Source organism: Carettochelys insculpta, chromosome 1, assembly GCF_033958435.1.
Source record: "Carettochelys insculpta isolate YL-2023 chromosome 1, ASM3395843v1, whole genome shotgun sequence".
NCBI classification, from domain to species: Eukaryota; Metazoa; Chordata; order Testudines; family Carettochelyidae; genus Carettochelys; species Carettochelys insculpta.
Window position 1 is genome coordinate 299,821,946 of NC_134137.1, and position 12,238 is coordinate 299,834,183.

Sequence of the window (12,238 nt, forward strand, 5' to 3'; positions counted from 1 at the left end):
TCCACACCCCTGGGCAACTGAGCCTTCACCATCGCAGCCCCACTCCCAGTTCAGTCTCCCCCACTCCCTCCTGTGCACCATTCCCCTCATGCACTGTAAATAGTTCACAAGTTATTCTCTTCTGTTGTACAACGACATTTATTCCCCAAAGTAAAGTTTATTGTTCCCACCCTAACCCCATGTCCCTGTTTCCTGGTGGGAGAGTGAGGGGGGAGCGTAGGGGGAGGAGTGGGGGGCGTGGTACAGAGTGTGGCTGGGCGTGTCAGGACAGGCTCTGGGGGAAGGCCTGGTATAAGGCGTTCTGGACCCTCACCCCATCCCTCTGAGCCTTGTGGCATGTGACAGCAGTCGGCTATTCATACCCGGCCCCTGGGTTCACGGCCCAGCCCTGGATGAAGGGCTTCTGCCATCCCCTCACAAGGTTATGGAGGCCACAGCAGGTGGCGATGACTGCGGGGTTGTTTGGGAGGATGACATCCAGCCTGGTGAGGAGGCTGTGAAATCTCCCCTTCAGCCTCCCAAACTCCCACTCAACTGCGCCCCAGCATGGTTGAGGCTACCATTAAAGGTGTCCTGGGTTGGTGTGGTGAGTCCAGCATAGGGCTGCATGAGTCATGGGTACAGTGGTTACACGGCGTTGGCCATGATGCAAGGGAGCATCATGATGTTCCTGAGCAGGAGCTCCCCTGGGGGGGCATACGTACCCTCCTGCATCTGGTATCCCAGCCACGAATTCTGAACACCCGGGCATCATGGGCCCTGCCTGGCCACCTCAAGTACACATCCAGGAAACAGCCCCTTGCATCCACTAGGGCCTGGAGTGTCACCAAGTGGTACCCCTTCCTGTTAATGTAGGCGCCCTCACTGTGGTCTGTAGCCCAGATCACTCCGTGTGTTCCATCCAGGGCTCTGAAATAACTGGGGAAGTCCAGGTCTGCGAGCCCGGCCAGGGCAGGGTCCAGGTCCCCCAGGGTCACAACATGTTGCAGGAGCACCCTGTTGATGGCTCAGATGACCTGCAGGGGGGAAGGAATACATATCCATGAATACCTAACTGGAAGGCCCCTCTGCCCCCTCTCAGCCAGGGACCCCTGCCCAGTAGCCCCCTTCCCAGGGTGGGTCCGTGGTGGATGCCAGACTTACCATAATCATCTCTGCTCTGATGGTGGCCTTGCTGACTCCAAATTGGTGGGTGATGGACCGGAGGCCGTTGGGAGTGGCCAGCCTCCACAAGGCGATGGCCACCCTCTTCCACACTGGGATCGCTGGCTGCATCCATGTGTCCTGGTGCTGGAGGACCGGGGCAAGCCAGTGGCAGAGATCTTCGAATGTCTTCTGGGTCATCCTGAAGCTCCTCAGCCACCATGCATCATCCCAGTCCTCCAGCACCAGCCAGTCCCACCACTCGGTGCTGGTGGCAAAGGCCCACCAGTGCCAGATTGAGAGTGGGATGGGGGAAGGGCAGCAGGGCCACGGCCAGGACCTGCAGACTGGGTCCCACGTGGGTGACCCAGCTGTTGTTGCTGGAACAGCAGGGCAACCAGCCTGGCCAATACATGCTCTGCTACCATTTGCAGCCTGGCAGTCCTGAGGAAGTGCAGGGTGGGGGTATTGGGAGGGGCCCTTTTAGGGGTCAGCTGGCTGCGAGCCTGGAGGGGCTTGCTGGTCATGAGACCCCATGCCTGCATCATTTCCTGGCCCCATATTGGGAAGCAGGGGCTAATTGTGTGTAGATGTTTTACTTTGAAGTACAGGGAAGCCTACTTAGAAGTAAGGGAGGGTGCATTTTGTGTGTAGATGCTCTACTTTGAAGTAAGAAACTTCAAAGTTATTTTGTAGTGTAGATGCAGCCTAACTATTCTTTTATTAAGAATCCTGATTCCCCTAGTCTTCCATTTACAGTGAGGTATCTACAAAAAAAAAAAAAAAGCATTTCCACCTCTTGTTATTGATGGCTGTGGTTTGTTTTTAAAATTATTTGGTTAGTTATCTCTCATTGTTAAATAGCAGATACATATTCATTCAATTTCAAATATGTATTTCTTTTGGAAGTTTGCATCCATCACAGTGTCTTATCTTCTGATCTCCCTAGTGATCACTACGCTGGTGACATTTCAAGTACTAGGAACATTGTAATCGCTGGGAACCACTCATGAGGGTCAGGGTCACGCTATATTTTCTCCAAAAATTATGGTGGTGTAATATTTTTTGAAACTACATTGTACCTTATACCCCCATAGGATATAAAAATATTATTAAAAGAGCTACAGAACTTCATATTTTTGGACAAAAACAGCCAATACCAGCAACTTGCTCATTCCATGTATCTGCCTTCAGGCTCTAGAAATACTTGAGATTCTAGGGTGGATGTGTCTTTAATAGCATTGTAGAACTGAAGCATCAGTGCCACCAGAAAGCCAGTAATTCATAACAAGCACATTTAAATGAATGATATACATAACCTGAGAGAGAGTCGCATGTTACCTAGGGCATCCAACATACAGCTTTAATGTAGGTATGTTTGTTGTTTCAGGAGGACTTTTATGTTAAGTACTGTGCTTACTTCATCAAATGTAAAATCATCCACATTTACTTCTTCATAGTCATCTTCCACTTCATCACTTTTAACAGCTGCAAGAGCACTGGCTAATTTCTTCCTCAAGAGGAAACCCTTCCAAAATGCCTAAACAAAAATTTAAAGCATGTTATACAAGGCCATAGATCAAACCCAAATCCAGATTCTCTGTGTTATCCCATTAGGAAGATGAAACGTCTTAGACCTTGGTTTAATAGCTCAATGATCTGTTTTTTGAACTTTATGTGACATCTAAAACTACAAGACAAATTAAATGCCAGCATATGTCTAAAGCTCAGAATACTCAAGAGGTTTTCCTCAAATAAGCAGAATGGAATCTTGAAACTCCCTCAACTGCAAACCTAGGTCAACTAATTAATTATTTGACAATTCCTACAGGGCCTATTCTAAGATGAGGGAGAAGAAAACAAAAAGGAAAAAAAAAAGAGTGCTCTCTTACATATTACCGAGAACAAAAATAAAAACACACTTATTCCAAATTTCAAATAGTTATACATGACAATTATTGTTGTCATCTCATGTGATTAACCTGAACCACATCTTCACAATTACCATCAACACTACTTTTTTTTTTTAAGACGCTCTTTATCATCATCAGTTAGGTTTAAAAAAATCATTTAACAAAAAATGAGCACTTAAATACTGGAAAATGATGAAAGATATTAGGAACACATTGAAAGATATACTGGATATTTTATGGTAAATATGTGCAAATAATAACCCTGTATCTGCTTTGCCTTATCATCTGCACTGAGCTGTCATAAACTCAAGATTTATCATAAACATAATGATATGTTGGGACTGGAAACCCACTTTCTCACCGGTTACTCTGTTGGCCTTTAACTACTAGGAACAAACAATTACAGCGGTACCATATGGCATATTACAGCCCTTATGAGCAGCTAGGTTAAAAGTTTGTAGATTAGCTTATAACTTGAGGTCTTCCACAGCTCAGTTGTCAGGAAAGGGCATGGGCATGTGACCTATGCTTCGAAAACCCATTTCTAGAATTCAAAGAGAAGGAAAAGCCAGAATTTCTCCTTAATGCTGGTCCTTTTTCCTGACATCTATTCTACTTTCCCAGAAGACAAATCACATTGAGCAGATGCTACAATGTGACAAAATCCATAGGCAAGAAGTAAAATTTTCTAAAGAATACTATTACAGTAAATGTTATTGACATTTAAGTCAGATTTAGGCTTCAGAGTGCCTGAGGTATTTTTGAAAATGGAACTTAAGATCCTATATCATGTAGGTATCTTTGACATTTCGCCCAACAAAAAACAATACGGGGTAGCTTTCAAGATAGATTTATGTATAGCCATAAACTTAAAAAAAAAAAAAAAGACTAGAAATACTTTGGAACTTAGAATGTGTGGGGCATATGGCATCATTTATCATAGCCATGACAATAATATTCAAATCAAACACCAACTAATTTAATGGATTGGTAAAAGACAAAAATTATGCTGATGCAGGGATTTATTAAACAAAATATGATTTTCTGTTAGAATAAACTAGTTCAAGAAAAAACAGAATGAACATTACTTATAATAGTAATTACTTATTACAGCTACTTAATCAGTTCATTCCTTGCTAAGTCTAACTGCAAGAAACTAAGAGAACACTGCAGCAAACCTACCTGAATAAGGGAAGCAGCTTTATGTTTCTGTTCCATAACATCTGTGAGCTGACTGCTTTCATTTCTGCAGTGGACAGCATTTCTCCTGGCACAATACTTCCTCCAAGAACACTGAATCAATGTTGCTGCCATATGTAGTCTAGTATAGAAATTAATATCTCTGCGAATTATGTAGCCTCGCCAATGAGACTGGATTATTGTAGCTGCCAAGCTATCAACACCAGAAAAAGAAAGTTTTACTATTCAAAATAGCAATACACATGTTAAAGCTACAGATTCATTTAGAACAGCAATGTATGAGGTGCCATGTAGTTGTCTTATGCAGTCATCATATAGTTTATAATTTCATACTGCAATCCTAATGGTCAAAATACTGGTCAATTTCAATTTGCTTATTGTTTGAAAAATAGAGCTATTAATTCAATTTAAATGCTGTTATACAGTCTTGAGTTACATTATTATCAGAATACTCAGATCTGTCAAATGACTGCTGCCTTCTAAAGGCTTGGGGAATTCAAGAATCTAAAGCACATTCTTTCTACAGTGATCTGCAGAGGAAAATTTTATATAAGAAGTTAATATCTAATTGCAGTTCTAAATTAGCTTCTCTATGTTTTGTTATCTCAAAAATTTAGGGGGAAAATGCCAAGCAATTCTTACACCAATGGAAAGGCAGACAATTCCAAAAAATCTGTATTTTTATATTTTTTCTTCTTATTCAGGTAGGCTCCTTAAAATGTGAAGCAGCTTACAGTAAAATAAGATACTTAAACAAATCACAGCCTCTCACAGGAATATTTGAAGTCAACAAGTTAGCTCAGAGTTAAATAATTATTAAATACAAAAAGAGTGGCTTTTTAAAAATCTTAACTTTCAAGAAAATATTAACAACATTTTTAAAGATAACTGATATTACCACAGAAAAATATATTTGAAAGCTGTGCATAAGTATTGGTGCCCAACCATAGAAGGGGAAGCAAGGATGCTGAGGGTGCAGCAGCCCAATTTGAAGTGGTTTCCACCATATGCAGGGTTTGTATTTTGGCCAATAACACTCAGCTCCTCCATATAAAAATTGTTCCAGGACCACTGTATACAATTTACACTTAAAGGATGGGTTTCCAATCAGAATTCCTGAAATAATGATATTAGAAAATTGCATTTACATATTGTAATCTATATTTAAAAAAGGATCTAGATTTTCAAATTCACTGAAATGTCATAATGACCTACTATGCGCCTGCTCATCTTCATTCAACTTCCTTATGAAAACTTCAGTGCTCAACAAATACATTTATAATAAATAAATTCCCAGTTACAGCCCCCTCCAAAAATACAAACTCCCAAAAGATATCAGAAACACAGGGAATGCTGTCTACATAGTGCACTTCTAAGAAAACTGAAAGAGCATGCCCTTCAGTGTTGCCCCTCACAATGCACCCCAGCCTTATTTGTACACTGTATTTTTGAGATTGAATGCCATGTCATGTCTGAACTCTTACACAGATAGGACAAAATCTTTACCTCCTAGTCTTCCTGTGTGGGCTTAATCAGCACAAAGCAGCTTGAAATACACCCTAAACTACCACAGAGCACTCCACTTTATATAAGACAATCCTTAGGTGGCTGAATTCAAGCTGGCTCTATAGTCCCCAGAACCTCTTCTATGGGTTAGAAAGCATCATGCTAGGAACGTGAGGGCCAGGACAGATAGTTGGCTCTTCAGTCAACTCAGCTGCATGCGATTGGCCCAGGATCAAGAAAATGGAAAATTCACTTTAACAGCACTTTTCCCTCCCACTTTCTCAAGTGTATCAGCTGTAAACTCAGCACAGATGAGAACTGAGACCTAATAAAGGTTATGGGGAAAAAAAAGGGAATGTTGAAAAACCTCTACGCTATTGTATCTTATTGTCTTATATAATTTGGAAAAGGCTTCACATATTTATTATTGAGAAAGGAAAAAAAGTTAGAAGTAATTTTTCTCTTTCCTTTTATTTCACACAGTTTTCAATTAGAATACATTTTTAAAAGCTTGGTAAAATGCAATCACTGACAAAATACTACAGAACTATCATGCATAAAATATATGAATTTTAATAATGATTAGGAGACAATAGACATAGGAGGAGAACAGAAAAAACAAGGGAACAGAAAAACAAGAAAAGGATTTGTCTACATAGTAAGTTACTGTACTGCAAACAAGCATGTAAAATATAACACACTGTGCTCTGAAGTAGAAGAATGCTAAGCCATAGTCCAGGATTTTTTACGTGTCAGTGTTCACACAGGATTCTATGGCCTGGCAAGCTAGTGTAATGTAGATTCATGTCACAGTAATTTATTGTGTAGACAAATCATTAACAGAACCTAATAGTTACAAGTTTTTATCCCCCTGAAAATTATTTTGAAGATTGACTTTTCACATTAACATTATTCAGAAATGGAACTGAGTTTTTATGGCAAATATTTGACATAACTTACTTATCCACATTGTTCTCAACATGCTGAAGATTCACTCCCTCATTACATACAATGTCTCTCTCTCTGAATGTATTTCTTGTAGTTGGGGTTGATATCTTCTCTTTGCTTTCCCCACTGTAACTGATGTAACATTCAGTACTTTTCTTTATTTTGTCCTCTTGATTACTTTTCTTTTGAGGCACAGGTATGGAGGAGTTAATGAACATAGGCGGAATGTGGCTTGTAGTAATCCATCTTTCAGAATGATTCAAGAAGTCCTGCTTATTTTCCTTTGCACCAGTGATAAAGAGGTTATTTTGCTGTAGCCTGTCTGTGGCTGTTTGCATCAAATGGTGTTTCTGTGCTTCTGGTTCATCTCTGTCATCAATGTTTAGGTCTCCATATTCATGTGTATATCGGTGTTCACTGCTAAGTTTCATCAGCTGCTTAAAATACCAACATTGACTCTGTGCAGCATCCAAGAAAGAAACATTTCTGAATAAAGATAAAAATGCAATTACATTTATTTAGACAATAATCAGAATTATATTTTTAAATCAAGAGTGCCTTTATTTTCAAATGTACATAAACCATATATTGGATTATTTTAGCAACACTGTGAACACAGACTACTAAATTACTCCTGCTTTACTAGTCAATTTATAGTATTCTTAAATGGTTCCTTTTGCCCTCTTTATTTTTCCAATATCTTGAATACACTAAGCCTCATTTGTTTGTTTATTTTACTGTACCAGTAGCTTGATTAGCAAATCATTTTTGCTTGGTTTTCAGACTTTGGGTTTGAAATACATAATGGGGTATCTATTTCACTGCAAATGTTAGTGCAGTTAGGAGCATATAGTGAAGCAAATTCTCCAGGATTGAGGCTATTTTATTTTACATGCTAATAATCACATGAATCTATCCTACAATAAGAACTAAGCAAGACAAACCATTAAATAATCCAAAACTAGACTACAATATAACACATCTCAGACTCCAATCAACATGCCTTAATATCTAGTGAGGTTCTAAAACAGATTGCAGGCTAAACAGACCATAGAAGGAATAAAGAAGATGCTACAGAGAAACATTACAGCAGGTTACCAGTCTCCATCATCTTGCTGGTTTTCAGAGAACTACTCAAGCTAATTGCTGGTGAATTTTCATGGTGTTTTTTGTTTTGTTTTGTTTTTTTTTACTGGTTTGCTGACTGGTAGGTTTAAATTCACCGAAGTGTGATAACCAGCTTAGGGTAGAAAAAGCGACGTGTGGCTAAATGAGGCACACAGGGCCCTTGCCTTCCCCTTTGGCTGCTGTGTCCCTAGTCTTATATTCCTTTCCTTTTTCTCTTAAGTGGGGCTATCTGTTGTATCCCCTTCCATAAATAATAAGAGTAAGTGCATATAATAACCAGGTACTACAGGAAGGAGAGTATGTCTTACTGATCCTCGTTTACATCAAATGAATGCATAGCATTACTCAATAAATATTTCTGGGGTCAATGGCACAAGAGAAGTGGAAACTAAGAAGGCTTCTGCCCTGTATTAGACCTACCAAAACTGAGACCTGCAACTGTTGCAGAAGAATGACAACAATAGACTTGCAATATTTTACTACTGAAAGACAAGACCTTCATAATTCGTGACTATGTAGAAAGTCACACCTTGATTTTCCTTATAAATGCAATCCTCTGCTGTGTTTCTACCTGTATTATATGCTTGAAAATTGAGCCAGGCCCTCATAGAAAGACAGCCTGATTGTCTTCACCAATTTGATTCTATGGACTTACAGGGAGCTTCACTTTCATAAAACTGGTTTAACAGAAAATGAGTCCATGCACTAGAATCAGATAACTTTCTGTAGATATATTGGCCAAACCACTTGATTGTCCATTAGACAGCATCTCTCTCTCTCCCCTGTTAAAAAATTCCAAAATAATGACAACATTTTAAAGACTTGTTAAATCCAACTATACTGTACATTTGCCTGAGGAACTATGATAAATTCCACCCGCTGACTTCAACGTGAAAAAGGTTGATATGTTTAATAATGAATTAAATATTGTTAAGGTTTAGAAAATAGAGCTGTTGAAAACATGCCAAGAGGTTGGAATTGCATTTCCAAAATGCTGCAAAATATATTACATCAAAGAAGTAAGCAAACAGTTACCATTGACTTTGTTATGAGTTAAATGCTATCAGCTGAACAATTTACACTATATGTTTGAGATATCACTAGTGAAAAATCTTCTGAAAATGCCAGTATAAGTCAGATCACTCTTATAAAGTACTCATAAACCATTTAAAACATATATTAAGAGCATTTTGTCAAAGGGGATGGAGTAATATTAATCCTACAATTCTTGGTCAATTCATCTAGTAAAAATTCACAGAGAAACTGAAATTTCTAGATGCGTTGCATTCCAAACATTATAATAATGGCCCTCATTAGTTCTGAATTTCAGAAATACCACAACACATTTTATAATGTTTGAATTTTTGAACTTCAGAACTGCCAATTAATGTAACAATGATAATATTACTAGAAAAAGTAATACCATTAATAAAACAAATAACCTCATGTTGAGTGCTTATTTTTCAATTTCAGATGGGCTGTCAGAAATTTTCATTGCACTCATTTGCTATATCTACACTGAAACAAAACTTCGAAATGGCCATTTCGAAGATTACGAATGAAGTGCTGAAATGCATATTCAGCAACTCATTAGCATGCCACCGGCTGCGGCCCTTCAAAATCACCATGTTTTGCTGCAACACGGCTCATCTAGATGGGGCTCCTTTTTGAAAAGAACCATAGGAACTTCGAAATCCCCTTATTCCTATCAGCACATAGCAATAAGAGAATTTCGAAGTTGGTGGGGTCCTTTCAAAAAGGACCCTCCTCTGGACGAGCTGCGTGGGAGTGAAACGTGGCAATTTCAAAGAGCCGCAGCTGGTGGCATGCTAATTAGGTGCTGAATAGTTATTTCAGCACCTCATTAGTAACCTTCAAAATGGCCATTTGCATCGCCATTTCAAAATTTTGTTTCAGTGTAGACACGGCCATTGATTCAGAATTTACTGATGCTACTACTATTGCCACTCTTTAAAACACCAAGCAAAGCCTGCAGCCTTGTAATTGGAAACCTGAACTCAAAAGCTGGAGATGTAACTTGTCTCTTGAGGAAGTAATTGGAAACAATGGTATTGATTTAGAAAATGAGAGAGCTAGGCAATTAGTCAAATTCTGCCACTCTAATCATCTTGTCAGTACAAACTCCATTTTCGGGCAACACCCTAGATGTTTATATATGGGGGTCCCCTTACAGTGTGACAAAGAGCAAACTGACTATGTAGTGATACTGGGATGATGGAGAATAGGTGATCAATGGACAGAGACTTTCCTGTACGCAGACAGCAAATTTGACCATCAACTGTTAGTTTGATACATAACATTAAAATTGAAAAAATATGTTTGGCAGGTCCTTTGTATATGGAGTCGTCCAAAAATGAATTAAAACACTATGGCTACGTCTACACTAGCCAGCTACTTCGAAGTAGCCGGCACAATGTCGAAATAGCACCCATCGCCTCTACACGCGCCAGGTGCTACTTCAACGTTGAAATCGACATTAAGCGGTGAGACGTTGAAATCGCTATTCCCATCAGAAGATGGGAATAGCGCCCTACTTCGACGTTGAATGTCGAAGCAGGGTGTGTGCAGACGATCCGCGTCCCGCTACTTCGAAATAGTGGAGTCCTCCATGGCGGCAATCAGCTGAGGAGTTGAGACGCTCTGTCCAGCCCCTGCGGGGCTCTATGGTCTCTGCACTCAGCGGCTCTTAAAGCCACAGGGACCCAGAAACCCCATAGCAGGAAGCTGGCAGTGTGCACGCAGCAGCCCTGCCACGTGGTGTCTCTGCACTGCCCGAGGGACATCATGGCAGTAGCCAGCCTCATGAGCAACCCCAGAGCTCCCCCTCTGGGCCATCACAGGGCTCCCAGGCCTCCAGCTGGCGGGATAGGAAGCGGGGCCCCTCCTGGACAGACCCCGAGCTCCAAGACCTGCTGGGGCTCTGGGGGGAGGAGGAGGTGCTGCATGTCATGGGGAGTAAGCAGCAGAATGAGGAGGTGTTCGCCTGGCTGGCCGAGGGCCTGGCTGCCCGGAGTCACCCTGCCCGCACTCCTGACCATGTCAGGAGCAAGGTCAAGGAATCGCAGCAGGGTTACGCCCGGGCCCGGGACTCGGCCAGCCGGTCTGGGGCTGCCCCCGCCACTTGCCCCTATTACCGGGAGCTCAGGGATATCCTGGGCCCCCAGGGCACCTCCTCCCCCCCAGCCACCCTTGACACCACGGCCGATGAGCCCCAGCTGGCCTCGGAGACAGGGTCAGGACCGGAGGCCAGTCCTGCCTCCCCCTCAAGACTACAGCCGGGACCCTCCACCCCAGCCACGGAGTGGTCCAGTGAGGAGGGGGAGCTGGTGCTGGACGTGCCATCCCGCAGCTCCAGCCGGGTGTCCGCTGCATGGGCATCTCCGGAGCCTGGCAGTGCACCATCAGGTATGTACCCCACAGGGCACAGACCCCCCTAAGCATGGGGCAGGGGCACCACTTGACCGGCAGCTCCCCACATCCCCACAACACCCCAGCCTGACATGGCCTGGGCAATCCACAGCACAGGGACAGTGTCACAGCCACTGGTGCCTAGCAGCACCTCCACCCATGGCGGTGCCGTGCCCCACCCCCAGTGGGAGGAGAGAGGGAAGGACCACTGGAGGGGGCCACCCACAGGATCACTGCACACACCAATGGGGGATGGATGGGGCGGGGACACAGGCCCTTGGGGGGAGGGCCACGGGTCCAGGCTGAGTACTCATGGCCTCCCTTCCCCCTTTCCCCCTATTTCTGCAGCCTCACCATCTGGCGTCCCCAACAGCCCTCCCAGACCACCGGAGCACCAGCTGTCGGGGACACCGCCTGCCCCAGTCCAGGTCCACTCCTGGGGACCACACCGCCGCACCACCACCACCTACAACCCAGAGGTGGCTGCCGCCCTCCAGTGCCAGGCAGACCTCATGGAGCGGAGGCTCCAATTAGAGGAGCGGGAGGCCGCCTGGCGCCGGGAGGCCTGGTGCAAGTTCATGGCCACCTTTAACCGGGTGGCTGATACCCTTGAGGAGCTGGTGGCCCATCTGCCTCCCCCCGATGTCCTCCATCCTGCCCTCCCCGCCGCCCTGCCTGCTGATGTCCCGCCCGCTGTCGTCCCGCCTGCTGCCCCACCCACCAACTCCTCAGAGCAGGAGCCACCCTGGGCCATGGACCCACCTTGGCCATACCTCCCCGTGCTCCCGGCCCCCAGCCAGCCTCACCAGGGACCCCGGCTGAGAGGGGGACTGGCCAGCCAGACGCGGTGGGGGTCGCACCCTTCCACCCGTCCCAGAACGATGGGCTGATCGGTAGCCTGCCCACATCTTCCCTCTGTAAATAGTTGTCCCCACCCTTGTATATAGTTATTTATAGTTGACCCCCCCGTT

At 43.4% G+C, this 12,238-nt stretch overlaps 1 protein-coding gene across 1 annotated transcript in view; it reads right to left on the reverse strand.

Moving 5' to 3' along the window:
* LRRIQ1 (leucine rich repeats and IQ motif containing 1) overlaps positions 1–12,238 on the reverse strand; it is a 209,033-nt gene that overhangs the window by 111,433 nt on the left and 85,362 nt on the right. The window contains exons 16-18 of the mRNA XM_074984002.1: positions 6,723–7,196; positions 4,239–4,449; positions 2,564–2,683 (exon numbers count right to left, since the gene is read on the reverse strand). Coding sequence (XP_074840103.1) covers positions 2,564–2,683; positions 4,239–4,449; positions 6,723–7,196 — 805 coding nt within the window. The remainder of the gene's footprint in view (positions 1–2,563; positions 2,684–4,238; positions 4,450–6,722; positions 7,197–12,238) is intronic.